The sequence below is a fragment of the Columba livia genome, chromosome 20 (genome assembly GCF_036013475.1).
Source record: "Columba livia isolate bColLiv1 breed racing homer chromosome 20, bColLiv1.pat.W.v2, whole genome shotgun sequence".
Taxonomy (NCBI): domain Eukaryota; kingdom Metazoa; phylum Chordata; class Aves; order Columbiformes; family Columbidae; genus Columba; species Columba livia.
Genome location: NC_088621.1, coordinates 4,900,475 through 4,914,051, shown reverse-complemented (window position 1 = coordinate 4,914,051; position 13,577 = coordinate 4,900,475). Strand labels below are relative to the sequence as shown.

Genomic DNA, 13,577 nt, shown 5'->3' with positions numbered 1-13,577 from the left:
CAGCTCCCTGGGTCCTCGTTCTGAGGTAGCAGAACCTCATTTCAGTGCATCTCTGAAATAAACCGCCACAAAAGAATCTCGGGAACCCTCCACTCAACCAAGCCATCCCACGACTTAAAAGTATTTGTCTAACTCACCCATAGCCTGCCACATTGCAGCTATTTCTGTACAAAACAACGCCCATCCATAGTAGATTCTGCTTCCGAACCCCCTCAGCTTGTGAGTAAAAAGGATGGTGCTCTGTTTTTTGTGGAACAGCAGTTACAGAGCGCAAGGGCCACCCTTCTGGCAGTGTTTTCCTCCGTCGGGAAGTCTGCCTTCCCTCAGAGGAAGGAGCAGAATGCTGCTGGGGAGCCTCCGTCCCTGAATAGTCTGCACCATCTGCTGGAATAAGAGAAGGACTGACTCACTAACCATGAATTTCAGGGACGCAGGAGCCTTTGGGGAATAAAACGTCCTGGCTCAAACCTGCAATTACACTTTTCTTGCAGTCCAAAAGGGAAAGAACGGCTAAAGATAATGTCTACCCCTCTAACCAATGCAATGACACATATCCTTCAAAAAGAGGCCGTAATTACAGGGCCGTGTAATTTTAACAAGTAAACCCACAAGAATCCAGCCCTACTATGAGGGCACAGCTCTAGGCCACAGGAACATTTTAGCTTATTTATTTCTATAGATTCATTCCTAACATTCACAAATACCATCCCATGCCTTAGGTAAGTCTTATTTTGCCTACTGCAACCCCAGCACCAACCTCCCCGAATTCCACCCTGTTGCATTGTAACTGTTGCATGATTTGAAGCCCAAGTCTGCCTTTTCATGCCTTTGCCCTCCAGCTCCCCCTCTTCTGTAAAGTTTTTTCCCCTCATTCTCAGTTTCCCAAATAGCTTAGTTCTTATTTCCTATTTTCCATCTTTCTGCCATCCTTCCTCCTCCAAGCTATTCATGTCAAACTATTAATTTCATCTTATTTGACAGCACAGCAGCCCTCTGTGACTGTGCTTTACTCAACAAATTATCAGTTACACCAACCTTAAGACTCTTTTACACTCCACCGACTCTCCAGAACAGGCAGTTTGTAAAATCCAAAGTAATATTAACATCTCTGCTGAGGAATTTCCACTTTGCATTGCTAAGTTTTCCTTTTGACTGAGCTCTATTCTGAAAAGACATGACAAACACAGGGTATCTGCTTTATCGCTCATCTGCACCACTGGCTGAGAATATCAAATAAGTCTCAATATCTTTAACATTAGATGTATTTTTTTTCCTTACTAGACCAAATTCATGTGAACATGATCAGCACTTCCACAGCAGAGGAGAACACTGTTCAGACAGCATATTGCCTGTTCTCTTGAACCCAAACCAGAACAACAGTAAAATGTTTGTATTGATTTAACAAATCCGATTTAAGCCCTTGCATCTAGCTGGATGAGTATAATGCACCTTTTCAGGGATGCCCTTAACCTACAGGAATGAAGTTTGCTCTAGTCTAGAATAACATTCTGTACAACTGACCCTCTGATTCCAGTGGTTTAAAACCAAACCTGTATTCAAACAGATGGGTTTTCGTTTGAAGACACAGATGAGAGGTAAAAATTCTTCAGTGGCCCATCCGCAAAGGGCAGTTTAATACCACAAATAAGGTATCAAAAAGAGATGAAAACCACCAGAAGACATCTCTGCAGCCAACACCCCCATTCTTGGGCAGACGATGGAAGACTAACAAGTACAAACATCCCTCTGCAATGACGTCTCAGAGCAAGCCGAGAAGCAGTTGAGCCGTTTCTCTCCTTGTCAGAAAGGGTCACCTTTGAAGCGCTGACTAATCACCGGGCAGACGACCTGATTTGCTTTTCTGGCTTGTAAAAACAGCAGTTAATGCTTCTCCAAACCCATCCCTTCCTCTTGGACTGGATGAGCTCCATGCCAGCACCCATGAGTAACCCCCCAGCACTTGTTAGATGGGCAGCCCAAGATGTCCCAGCGCAAGCCTGCACTGGGGGCACTGGCATTACTGGTTCCAATTGACTTCCAGCATTTCCAAGCAGACAAACAGCTGCCCAGACCAGGCTGGATACGTGACCAGTTAGCCCAGTATACTGGCTCTCCCAGTAGCCAGTAACAAATGACTGGGGAAAATATAAAAGCCAAGAATGACGAGGGGCAAGGAAAACCAACTGTTCTCTGGTTGTATGGCGCAGCTGCTGAGTCTGACGTTACATCCAACCATTGTTAGCCTTCAAGGGACTTGTCCTCCACTAATTTGGTTTGGGTGGTTTGTTTTTTTTTCCCCCAAATCTATTTATCTTTCATCTTTGCAATATCTAGTTACAATGAGTTTTAGAATTTAATCCTTATGAAAAATATGCTCTCTTGATTTAAATGTGCACTGATGGGTGCTCCCATAGAGTCTTCTATTACAAAAATTAACAGAACCCCTTTCCCTTCTACACGTTATTTATTATTCTGTAAACTCCCACTCTGTTAATTCATCTCTTTTACCAGAGTGCTCGCCTTTTAGTCTCTTTTCAGCCAAAAAACTTTAAGACAGTTACGTTAATAACTTCTTGTTAACTATCACTGGGTAGAACCACTTCCCAATGTCTTCCCCTCAACTGCTTTAAACAGCAACAGAATCCTGCTCCCACTTTACAAGTCTGTCCATTGAATCTTGGACATAAATCCATATATCTGTTAAACACTGCTGCATTAACCATACCTCTGAGATGGAAAAATCCTTTATGTGACACATGGCAAAACTGCAGGGATAAAAGAACTAGCCCAAACAGGGCAGAGATAATTTTGCCTCTCCGACCCACGCTTTACCCACTGGGCTGCCCTTATCATGGGGAGCAGGTTTGTTTTGGAAGGCAGGGTTAAAAAAGTTAGTGCAATTCAGAGGGAGGGTGGCAGCAGCAGAAAATAGGAGCAGAGCACTTTAAGATGAGCCCTGGGAAGCTGTAACCTGAAGCCGGCCAAAGGCTGGGCTGGGGGAAGCTGCAAAAAAAAGCAGATGTGGCTGCAGCAAAGCCCCAGTGTCCCCGAGTCGAAGCCACCGGGAGCCTGCGGGGACAGCGGCCGACAGGAGCCCGAGGTAAGGGGCAGCAACCCCGGCTGGGGCCAGGGCAGGGGCTGGTCATCCCGGAGAACCTGGGAAATGGGAAGAATGGTTCTTCTGCAGGGGGTAAAATTCCCACCAAATGACAGATCTCACCAAGGGCCGGGGGCATCCTAGGGCACCTCTTGGCCTCCGGGGCTGGACTGTGCTGGGGAAGCGGGGTGGTTTTCTGCCCTTCTAGCATCTGTGTTGCAGCTGAGGACGTGCTTTTTCTTTGCGACGGTAACAATTTTGGCAAGTTAAATCCTCCAGAGCTAGTGGCTGTGAGATGCTTTGGAAGGAGTTAGTGCTGTGGGGTGGAGCAATCACAGCAGCCTGAACTCGTGAGGGATGTTTCATAGCACCCCTGAAATAAGAAGCAGAGCTTTTAAGTTTATAAATGATGTGAGACTTGTCTCGCTACAGATTTAAAGCAAAATATTTCCTTTGCACCTGCAGGCCTCCATAAAGAGGCAACTCCCAGACACAAGGTTCCTTTGCAGCTCATTTCTCAAAGTTTTCTTCCTGTACCTTCCTGACTGTAACATCACATCCCATGTGCTGTTGCTCCTTCTCTTCTCTTTAAAGGCAGCCAGAGATTTCAATATCATGCCTGAAACCATCCCACCTCTGCTTGAACCAAATTCTTTTCTCTGCATTTTTGGCTGTGTGCTAAGAGACATGCAAATAGAATCCAGATGTTCAGGCCAATCCAAACACAAAAAGCTTTGTCTTTCTAAAATGGAAATTGCTTTTTGGCAAAGTCTGAGAAATATGAAGCTGGTGACAGTACTGGCAAAAACAATACAAATCTGCAAAACCCATCTCCGCTCTCATGCTCCCAGGAGCTCAGTGTAGTTGGAAGTAGAGGCTGTGTTGAGATTGTCATTCTTTTTTTCAGAGAAAAGGTTATGCTCCATGGAAAACCTTCATCTCTAAACTAGACTGGGCCAAACCTCTTCTGCTCAGCATGCAAGAGTATTGCTTGGTACAGGCATCTTCACAAAGCCCTCGCTAGGGCGCGTTTAACTTTGACTTAGCAGGGCTTGTCATCTCTCTTTCAGCATGGTGCCTATTCATTGTAAAACTCTGCAATGATATGAGCAATCCCAACATCATATCCACCAAATGCACTGGTTTGTTCCAGGATAGCAAATCCTCACAATACACATCATCTGCAGCAGAATATTTCAGCTACTGGGAGCTAGGATAGCAGTGGGTCACAGGATGCAAGTGCACAGGGAAAAGAAGGTACCACTTCTGTTACACTCTCTAAACATAGATGAAAACTTAAAACCTCTGCTCTGACACCTTTCCCTCCAAGGCATAACTACTTCCAGAAGAAAAGGGTTTTGGTAGGGAAGGGAAACAGTGAACTGCCTTTCACTATAGTAAAACCTCTTCCTGAACAACTGGGTCCTGAACTGGGGCTGTTGTAGCCACGTGGCTTTAAGTTGTATTTCTACCAGCAGGAATGTTTTCTTTATAGCTGAAGTTAATCCAAAACACATGTTCTTTCTCCTACTTCGCTGGATGCCTGAATCACAGGGGTTAGTTAAATACAACCCTCTTCCCTTAATTCCTGGGGATCTATATAAACATTGCTTCAGACCAGCCTCAGCGGCGTCTGTTCTTGAGGGCACGACACTTGTGCAGTAGCTCTGGTTTACCCGCAGTGAAACCCGGGGTTACATGCTGCCCTTTGGACCAGACAGATCTGTCAGGAAGGGCCACAGATGCCAACACTGGAGCGATTAAAAGAGGATTCCACACAAGGAAAAGCTTTGCGGAGTTTGGTACTTTTCTCCCACCTCCATTAAAAATGTTGAATAAGCCAAGTTCTGTCTTTCCCTAGATCTGGCCTAGCATTAGGTACTTCCAGCTCCTTTCCTTACTGTCTTTTAAGAAAGCTCTTCTACTTTGGCTTTATTGAACTGCAAATAAGAAGCATAAGATGCACATAGGCTGTGCAGCCTTCCAGGTACACACAGACACAGGCAACATGACAAACTACTGCCTGAGGCAGGTGACTCACACAGCAGGGCAGCAACCAGTCAGTGTTGTCTTCTGCGCCATTCAAAATGGATTTGCTACCTTTTATAAGTGAAGTATTGAATTTCGTGAAGTCTAAAACTTAGAAGATGTGATTTAGTGCTTTTCTGGACCTTGGCACTCAGTAACTGCCAGCATCAGTGTGGTTTGGGCCACACACATCTGCTTTTGTGCTCAGGCACACCCAGACGTGCGCTTGCCCAATTTTAAAGTCATTGAGGCCAGCCTGGCTGAGTACTTCAAACTGGAGAAGAAAACCCAGCTAAGATCAGACATGCGTTTCACAACTGGGAAGGACAAGCAGCAGCACATGTCACCGCGGTTCCTGTCACAACCAGGTGCAGCAGATGGTAGTGGTGGCTCAAACTGTCATTTTCTTACTCTGTAGGTTCAGGGATGCGGATTCCCGTGGTTCTCCTATTCCTGGGTCTCTTGACTGTCCCAAGCAGATCCCAGAACTCGGCCAGTGAGCAGGTGAGTAGAAGAAAATATGCAGAGAGCGAGGGAGAGACACTTGGGAAAGGTAATTTGAATTTAGAGAATCTTACAGAAGGATTAAGCACTACCATCCTAAATTACTAGGATTTTATTTAGCAACATAATGAGACTAACTCCTGCTTTACCTAGATAAAACCATAGTAGTTACATCAGGGGATGACTGTGAGGCAGGAATAGTGGATTCCAATCTGAGCGTTGCCTTTGGCTGTACTGGGACACTTTGAAGTAACTGTTCCTACACTCTCTATCAGTAAGATTAAGCCAGTATTCCTGTAGATGGTTTTGCCTTTGAAATGTTTATCACAACAGTACCTGCCCTTGCAAACTGCAAATCAAACCAAAGCGCTCCCTCTACCTGCTAGAACTCTGCCACCGCTGATGGAGCCAACGCCGGCGAGGTCGAAGAGGAAGATCCATTCTATAAGAGCCCCATAAACAAGCTGGCAGCTGCAGTCTCCAACTTTGGCTATGACCTGTACCGTCAGCAATCCAGCCGGACGGCCACCGCCAACGTGCTGCTGTCGCCGTTCAGCCTGGCTACTGCACTTTCTGGGCTCTCCCTCGGTGAGTTCTTGCCCCATTTATTTCCTCAAGCGCTGTTTGGCTTGACAAACTTTTTCCCTCATTCCAGTGTCCTTTTTGTTGGCAGGGGCTGGAGAACGGACAGAAGATGTGATTTCCCGTGCTCTCTTCTATGATCTGCTTGACAAAGCTGAGGTCCACAACACTTACAAGGACCTACTGACCAGTGTGGCTGGACCAGAGAAGAGCATGAAAAGTGCCTCCCGTATCATCTTGGAGAAAAGTAAAAGTCCTTCTTCCTCTCTTGTCAAATTTTACCTAATTAGCAGCAGGTAGAACACACTGACTAGCACCACATTAACAGCTTTGGCTCTGACATATTGTTGAGCCAGCATACAAACAGTGTCTGGAATGCTCTTGCTGCTCCAGAAAATGCCTGGAAAGTTTGTGTGCACACAAATAAAAGACCAGACTTGCACACAAAGACACTGGTGACAGAACAGCCAACATGCCAAAGACCTAAAAGAAACTTGCTGATAATTTTGCCTTCACTCCAGGTTTTCTGGCAGGTGTTGCTAACTTTCAGGAACCACAAATCACATTTTCTGTTTGTGATAGCATTCAGTCACATTCCTTTGTTTAATTCCTTGCAGAACTATTTGAAATGTTTGCTTTCAGCATGCAATAAGCATCTGCTGAGGAAGCTAAGAGCTATCTTTTGGAACCTGCTGGTTCCAAGAATCCACTAGGTTGAGTAAGCTGTACTCATAAAGCGAGCTGGAGAAAAAAGAAAGACTGATGAAGGAATAGCTGTGTCCAAGTTCTTATCTCCTTTCTTTTCAGAAAGGGGTTATCCCATAATCCAGCATGGGTGGCTACAGGATTTGGATCAGTTTCCTCCATGTGCCTTCAGTAATTCTTCAAAGCAGGATTCTGCACACACAGCCACAGATGTTTTACCAGAGAACTGCTGCTGGGATCTGGATTGCAATCTGCTGCCTTGAGATTGTTTTGATAAGGGAGCTAGCTGCAATATCAATGTTTTTCTTCCCCAGGACTGAGGGTGAAGCCTGGTTTTCACAGCCAACTAGAGAAGTCCTACAAGATGCGTCTGAGGGCACTAAGCGGCAATACCCAGTTAGACCTCCAAGAGGTCAACAACTGGGTCCGACAGCAGACAAAGGGCAGGATTATGCGGTTGATGAAGGACATGCCCACAGATGTCAGTATTCTCCTTGCTGGGGCTGCTTACTTCAAGGGTAAGAATGTTCGGTACTTGCTTACAGAGAAGGTCTATTAAGCACGTGCTAAAAGAGATGCAAAGGGATGCCCTGGGGAAGCTGCATCTTGACCTGTTTGCAGTAGGACAGCAGGAAAGAAAGTTCAAGCTCACAAAACTCCATGGCAAGAGACAGAATATTAACAGTTAGGGAAGGCACAGCTTAAAGAGCGTACTGAGCCTTTTTGCCACTGTACAGGGAATGGAAGGTGTCATGGTTTAATGACATTTAGGAGATAAGAGAGCTGTTCTAGAACATCCTGTAAACCAGTGTCCTGGAGAATCATTGCTTAGAGACAAGGAGCAAAATAAAGGGTGGGGAGAGCAGCAATTTATATGCATTGACACAATTGTTACCCTGTAAAATAGTTTAGTAATTACATAAGTAGACATCAGCTTCCCAATAGCTACTCCACCCATACACTGGCTTGATTTGTTTCCCATTTAGCAAATTCTCGGCTGAAAAGGAGGGGCTGAAGAGTGGCAGTAGATCGGTATCTCCAATCAGTCTGCTTCCATCTCTATCATCATTCGGTTATGCCTCAACTCTTAAAGCACAAATACTGTATAGATAAAGTGCAAGATGACTCAGCCACAGACACAAGCCTGGTTTCATATGCTATTATTCCAGAAAATCCTCAATTTTTTTAAAACATAGGTACATGGAAAACCAAGTTTGACACCAAGAAGACTGCCCTGAACGACTTCCATCTGGATGAGGACAGAACTGTCAAGGTGTCCATGATGTCAGACCCCAAAGCCATACTGCGATATGGTTTTGACTCAGAACTCAACTGCAAGGTCAGAAAGCAAATATTGTGCAAGGTCTCCTAAACCTACAGAGGAACAGGCTCGGCTACACTTACCTGTTAACCCATTCCAGAAAACAGCCTTGCTCCTCCCATCAGGCTAGTTTTGCAATCCCCATTTTGAAAGGCAGCCTGTTGATTCTTAAACAATTCTACTTCTACATTGGTTATATGACAAGCAGTCCAGAGTTTAAATAACGCACAGGTCCCATGAGCCTGTATTGCTTGACCTAAAGCTGGGCAAGAAGAGCAGAGCACACTCCTCCAAACTCTTTCATCTCTACCTCTTTCAACAAATCTTTCACTGTAGCAGGAGCTGAATGCTGTTCCAGCTGAGAAGCCCCCAAAGCAATACTGCAGTTCATTACAGGATTCCGTGGGAGAGAGAGAGCGCTTGCTGTGTGAAAGCAGAAGGAGTTCAGAAAGGGTTGATGAAAGCCTGGGCGTCAGAGGGGCCAGGGAGCATCATGTCTGCTAAAAGCAAAGAGGGAAGAGGACAAAATGTTAACTGGAAAGGCTTGACCAGGCAGTCAAGGTTCAGGCCTGTGCCTGGTATGGGATGGGTAAAACTGTTTATTATTGTTGTGACCATTTTCTTGTTTATAACTGGCCTTCCAGATTGCCCAGCTGCCACTGACAGAGGGGATCAGTGCAATGTTCTTCCTGCCTACGAAGGTGACCCAGAATATGACTCTGATTGAGGAAAGCCTTACTTCTGAGTTTGTCCACGATGTAGACAAGGAGCTGAAGACAGTCCACGCTGTGCTAAGCTTGCCCAAACTGAAGCTGAACTATGAAGAGGCACTTGGCAGCACACTAAAGGAGACAAGTACGTACATCACGCACCCTCTACAGCCTGCCAGGGCTCAAAGCAGGCAACAAATTGCTTCCTGCTCTCAATAATACGAAGTTGGTGGACTATTAGTTAGGTCCTGCTGTCAGTCTGTAAGAGATTTCACCAGCAACTGTATCATCTTGATCTGGGATTCCTCAACTTTTTATCACATCTTTCCACCAAGCTCAACATTTCTGAGAGTGAGAGGGAGAAGCTCAGTACAAACAGATGTGAGCTGCTTCTGGCTGTTACCCCCAATAAGCTCTGCCAGAGCAGCTACGTGCCCTCCTGGATCACAGCATTAGCAGTACTGCTCCCGCTCCAGCAATCTATGCTTTCAGCTAATGCAATTTTCTTTCTTTCCTCCAGGGCTCCAATCACTGTTCACATCCCCTGATTTTACCAAGATTTCTGTCAAACCCATCAAGCTGTCTCATGTGCAACACAAAGCAGTTCTGGAGCTCAGTGAAGATGGGGAAAGAACCACACCAAATCCTGGGGTGAATGCTGCTCGTCTGACCTTCCCCATAGAATATCACGTGGACAGACCTTTCCTTCTTGTACTGCGAGATGATACCACTGGAACCCTCCTCTTCATTGGCAAGATCCTGGATCCCAGGAGTGTTTAGATCCCCTTCACAATAATCTGCAATGGTAGGGCCCAAACAGAGAGGGTGGAATTGGGAGGGATACTGGCTCCCTGCTCTGCTGCACAAAGACACAACTCGCAAACCTTATGCCTTCATGCTGCAATAAAAGAGCTTTTGCTATTAATCTCAGCAAGCCCCAGTATTCTCCCTTGAAAGACTGTCTGCCTATGTCATATGCCTCCACACTCCCGTTTTCCCCAGATGAGCCACAATGCAGTTCTGTCTCCTATATGGTGTACACCACATTTTTCCCTATCCCATCTTCCAACCTGACGCCAGCTGTTTATACTGAGTCTCTCATCACTGACAGGTCTGCCATTTACATTTCATGCTGGCAAGAAGAAAAGTGTTTCACAGCATTAGAAATAAAAGGCAGTGTGGTCTGGGTGACTGCATGTTCATAACCATCACATACGGGAGATTCACGTGCATACACAACCACGTCAAAGATTTGCTCCAAACCCACATGCAGAAATTATACAACAGCATCTATTCCCACCACACCACACCACACACAGACCCCTCATGTTAGAATTGGTCATTTTATTTACAACAGTCTCACTAAAGAGCATTGCAGATTTCATTCAGGTTGTTGTTACACATGATTTTCCAGCTTGTACTACATGACTACCTTACCACATGAAACTTAGCTTTGATGAAAGATCACATGGCTGCTTCCTTTGACAGGGAAATTAAGTCCTCTGAAGGATGCTTCTGGGAAGCTCTGACAGACAGGTCTTCATCTCTTGTAGTTCCTGGATCTGAGGACTCTGAGGACCGCAGTGGACTGACAGAATCTCCTCTGCTCTTTGAATCGTGCTCAGAGCTTCAGAAACTGCAAATCTGAAATAGGAAGAGAATAAGAACAGAGTATACAAAATACTTAATTAAGCTCCTTGACTTACACAACCTGTAACCCAACAAAAATCTAAACCTGTTCATGGGTACAGATCCTCCCCTCTACTGCCTTTCAGCACCAGGCAAATAGCATGATATTCAGCTAAAATGAGAGGATAAGGGAAAAAAGGTAAGGAGATGGGCAAAAACTTGAAAAAAAAAAATATATTTGAATCTTTGGGTACAGGTACCCACTACTGCCTCACTGCAGCTCCTGCTAAAATTAATTCAGTTAAAGGGAGGTGTTGCGAGAAGATTTTCAGCAGTCAGGGGATTTGCTTGCCAAAGGAGGGCCAAAATAGAGCAAGAGGATTTTATTTCCTCCTTTGAAAAGATGCCAGCAATGTTATACAACTGAGGTATAAACACCAAGGGTGACTAGTTGTCAAAATAAAACAATAGGATAGGGAATTAATGGAGCCAGGGAGAAGAATAGATGGGCACAAAGCAGAAAAAATGAGTCCAAAGAGAGTAATAAGGTGTAAGTGAAGCCAAATGAGGTTAATGAACTTGCACTTGAGCAATGGCCAACTCCTGTACCTGCGCCAGACTGCCCAGGGTCCTGCGAGACACCCTGCAAGGTGCCAGGGACCCCCAGCCCCGATATCGTGTCAGGCACACAGGAGTGGTGGAGGGAAGGGACAGAAAATGAAAGCAAATTTACCCATTGAAGAGAATTTGTGCCAGCTTGAAGAGTTCATGACCGATTTCTATGCTTGATGGCCCGTGATGCATTTCCACAATCTCAATACTCCTCTCCAGGTGTCTGGCTGCTTCCTGCCACTTCCCTGATGGAAAAAACAAAACAAAACAAAAATTGAGTCATGAATAAATACTTTTGAGAGCTAATGCCACCCGAAGAATCTGACAGCCTCATACAAAATGTGATGAACTATGTCCACAGCATTCTTGTGAGGCTGCTGACTTCAAAACCAGGACAGGGGATCTAGAAGAACATGAGATCACATTATTGTTCACTGGCTCCTGGGAATGCAGTTTTGGCTAAAGTAGCCTTTCTGAGAGCCCTGCTGTGAAAACTAGAGAAATGGAGGAGGAGAAAAGTGGTCGGGCTAGTCAGAGAAAAGGCTGGTGTTAAGTTCAAACTTCAGAAAACTGAAGATAATAAGATAATGCCATACCAAGAGTAGCGTAGACCTGTGCCAGATGATCCTCCAACTCTCCCATCAGCAAATGCTCTGGAGACAAGAAGCATTCAGCATCCACCTGACACTTCAGGAGCATTTTGATAGCCTGATCTATAATAAAACAGGGTATAATATTCATACCACTGGCCAGTCTCCAGCTTTCTATGATTGAAGAAGTAAAATCAGTCCAATCTCATCTTTGCATCTTACACAGCTAAGATTTGGATGGGAGTCAACATTGACTTTATCTGCAACCCTGCTTATTGTAACACAGCATTGGCCTAACTCACTCCAGGAATGCAAGGCCTGGGAACGCGTAACTCCAATGTTACCTTGAGTTCTTGTAGTTACTATGGAACAGCGTGTGATTTAGATTAACACCTGGATCAGGGGTATAAAAAATGTAAAGCTCAAGTCCCCAGGGACACCAGGCTGCACGCCAGGAGACCCCAACTGCATAAGCAACAGTGCCATCTCATGGCTAGAGCTGTGGCTCCCCATGTGTACCCATTAGCTGCTGACCACAAAGCAGAAAGCTGAGCCTTACCAGCCTTCCTGTCTCTTAGCAGTTCTAACGCTCTCTTGATTCGCTGCTGAAGGTCCTGTAAACGGCATGACAGGCTCTCTCTGCTGACTGAGATTGCACAAGCTTCATTTGAACAACAAAGCATGTCTTCCCCCTGTGGAAATCATCTCTGTGATCATTCCGGCTCAGGTTCATCTCAAAGTTTAATTTCCATCTCCATTATCTCTGTATTGTGTTACAGAGATACTAAATTGTTTCTCAGTTGCATTCATTAAACAAAGTGACTTGCCTGTAAATTACTATTAACTTATTGGATTTTATGAGAAATTTCCAGGAATAGCTATAGATTAGGCCAAAGGGGTCATGTGATATACAATGAATGTTCATCCAAAATACAGACTATGTTGATTTCTCCCCATCTAACCCACAGTAAGTGCTGCTATGATTTATATCTTGTGAACTGCAAGGTGTGATTCTCTATGCACAGCCCCTGCATGTACACTGTCTGTTCTAGACTCCAGGCCTGTTTTCTTTCCTAAATATCACCCTTTCCCTAGTCCATGGCCCTGACAATTTCCAGTTCCTTCATCGAGGTCAAAAGGATTTTAACTTGCTATTAAAGGCTTTATTTTCCCTATAATACCAGAGTACAGACCTACAAGAAAGCTGCTAAGAACAGTGAGATACTCTCTTGACTCTGCAAGGGCTTTTAGCTCCTGAGCAGAGACCACAGACTCATTTCCCTAACTCTTGAGTATCCCAGAGACCCAAACATTACACATCCCAATAAGTTGTACAATTGTAACTACCTGCATGGGACCCCGGCAGCCAGGACAACAGAACGTGTTTCTCAAAGACACCACACTCTTGACATCAGATTCTAACTCATCACAGCATGCCTGACAGCGACACTCAAAGAAATACTGACTGAGCAGCTGTTGTCTCTCAGCAACCCTCATTCGACATCGGTGAGGCCCTGCAAAGGGATGGCAAGGGTAGAAATCTCTGAACTGGTACAGCTGTTAACATCAGACTGAATCTATCTTTGTTATAATTAAAACTAGATCATCTTCTAGAGGGGACATAACTGGAGACTGAAAGTGTAACAGTGGACTCAGGAGATAAAATCTTGCATTAATATCTTTGATCAAGACTGAATACATAAACAAATACTTTAGCAACATTATATCAGGAATGATGATATTGATAGCAATCAGTTAGTATGCCAAGTACAGGTGAAAAGGTGTCTGTGCCTTGAGAC

General features: G+C 44.9%; 2 protein-coding genes across 3 annotated transcripts in view; one reads left to right on the top strand and one right to left on the bottom strand.

Annotated features, from left to right (window-relative positions):
* Positions 1 to 2,929: 2,929 nt before the first annotated feature.
* On the top strand, positions 2,930 to 9,877 carry SERPINF1 (serpin family F member 1). The gene is made up of 8 exons (XM_065036428.1): positions 2,930 to 3,100; positions 5,544 to 5,629; positions 6,016 to 6,217; positions 6,303 to 6,458; positions 7,231 to 7,434; positions 8,113 to 8,255; positions 8,882 to 9,092; positions 9,468 to 9,877. The coding sequence occupies exons 2-8, from the start codon at positions 5,552 to 5,554 to the stop codon at positions 9,725 to 9,727; spliced, it is 1,254 nt and encodes a 417-aa protein (XP_064892500.1). The 5' UTR covers positions 2,930 to 3,100; positions 5,544 to 5,551; the 3' UTR covers positions 9,728 to 9,877.
* Positions 9,878 to 10,271: 394 nt separating this feature from the next.
* Positions 10,272 to 13,577, bottom strand: part of SMYD4 (SET and MYND domain containing 4) — a 6,094-nt gene continuing 2,788 nt past the window's right edge. For both annotated transcript variants that reach the window (XM_065036408.1, XM_065036409.1), the window contains 5 exons: positions 13,126 to 13,292; positions 12,338 to 12,470; positions 11,785 to 11,901; positions 11,310 to 11,433; positions 10,272 to 10,591 (listed from right to left, as the gene is read on the bottom strand). In XM_065036408.1, the coding sequence (XP_064892480.1) occupies positions 10,441 to 10,591; positions 11,310 to 11,433; positions 11,785 to 11,901; positions 12,338 to 12,470; positions 13,126 to 13,292 (692 nt within the window). In that variant the 3' untranslated portion in view covers positions 10,272 to 10,440. The remainder of the gene's footprint in view (positions 10,592 to 11,309; positions 11,434 to 11,784; positions 11,902 to 12,337; positions 12,471 to 13,125; positions 13,293 to 13,577) is intronic.

What these genes read in the sequence shown, in the direction of transcription:
- SERPINF1 (XM_065036428.1), top strand. Translation starts at nt 5,552, where the DNA reads ATGCGGATTCCCGTGGTTCTCCTATTCCTGGGTCTCTTGACTGTCCCA. An exon ending in AGAACTCGGCCAGTGAGCAG is followed by an intron (nt 5,630 to 6,015) that starts GTGAGTAGAAGA and finishes TCTACCTGCTAG; the next exon opens with AACTCTGCCACCGCTGATGG. An exon ending in CAGCACACTAAAGGAGACAA is followed by an intron (nt 9,093 to 9,467) that starts GTACGTACATCA and finishes TCTTTCCTCCAG; the next exon opens with GGCTCCAATCACTGTTCACA.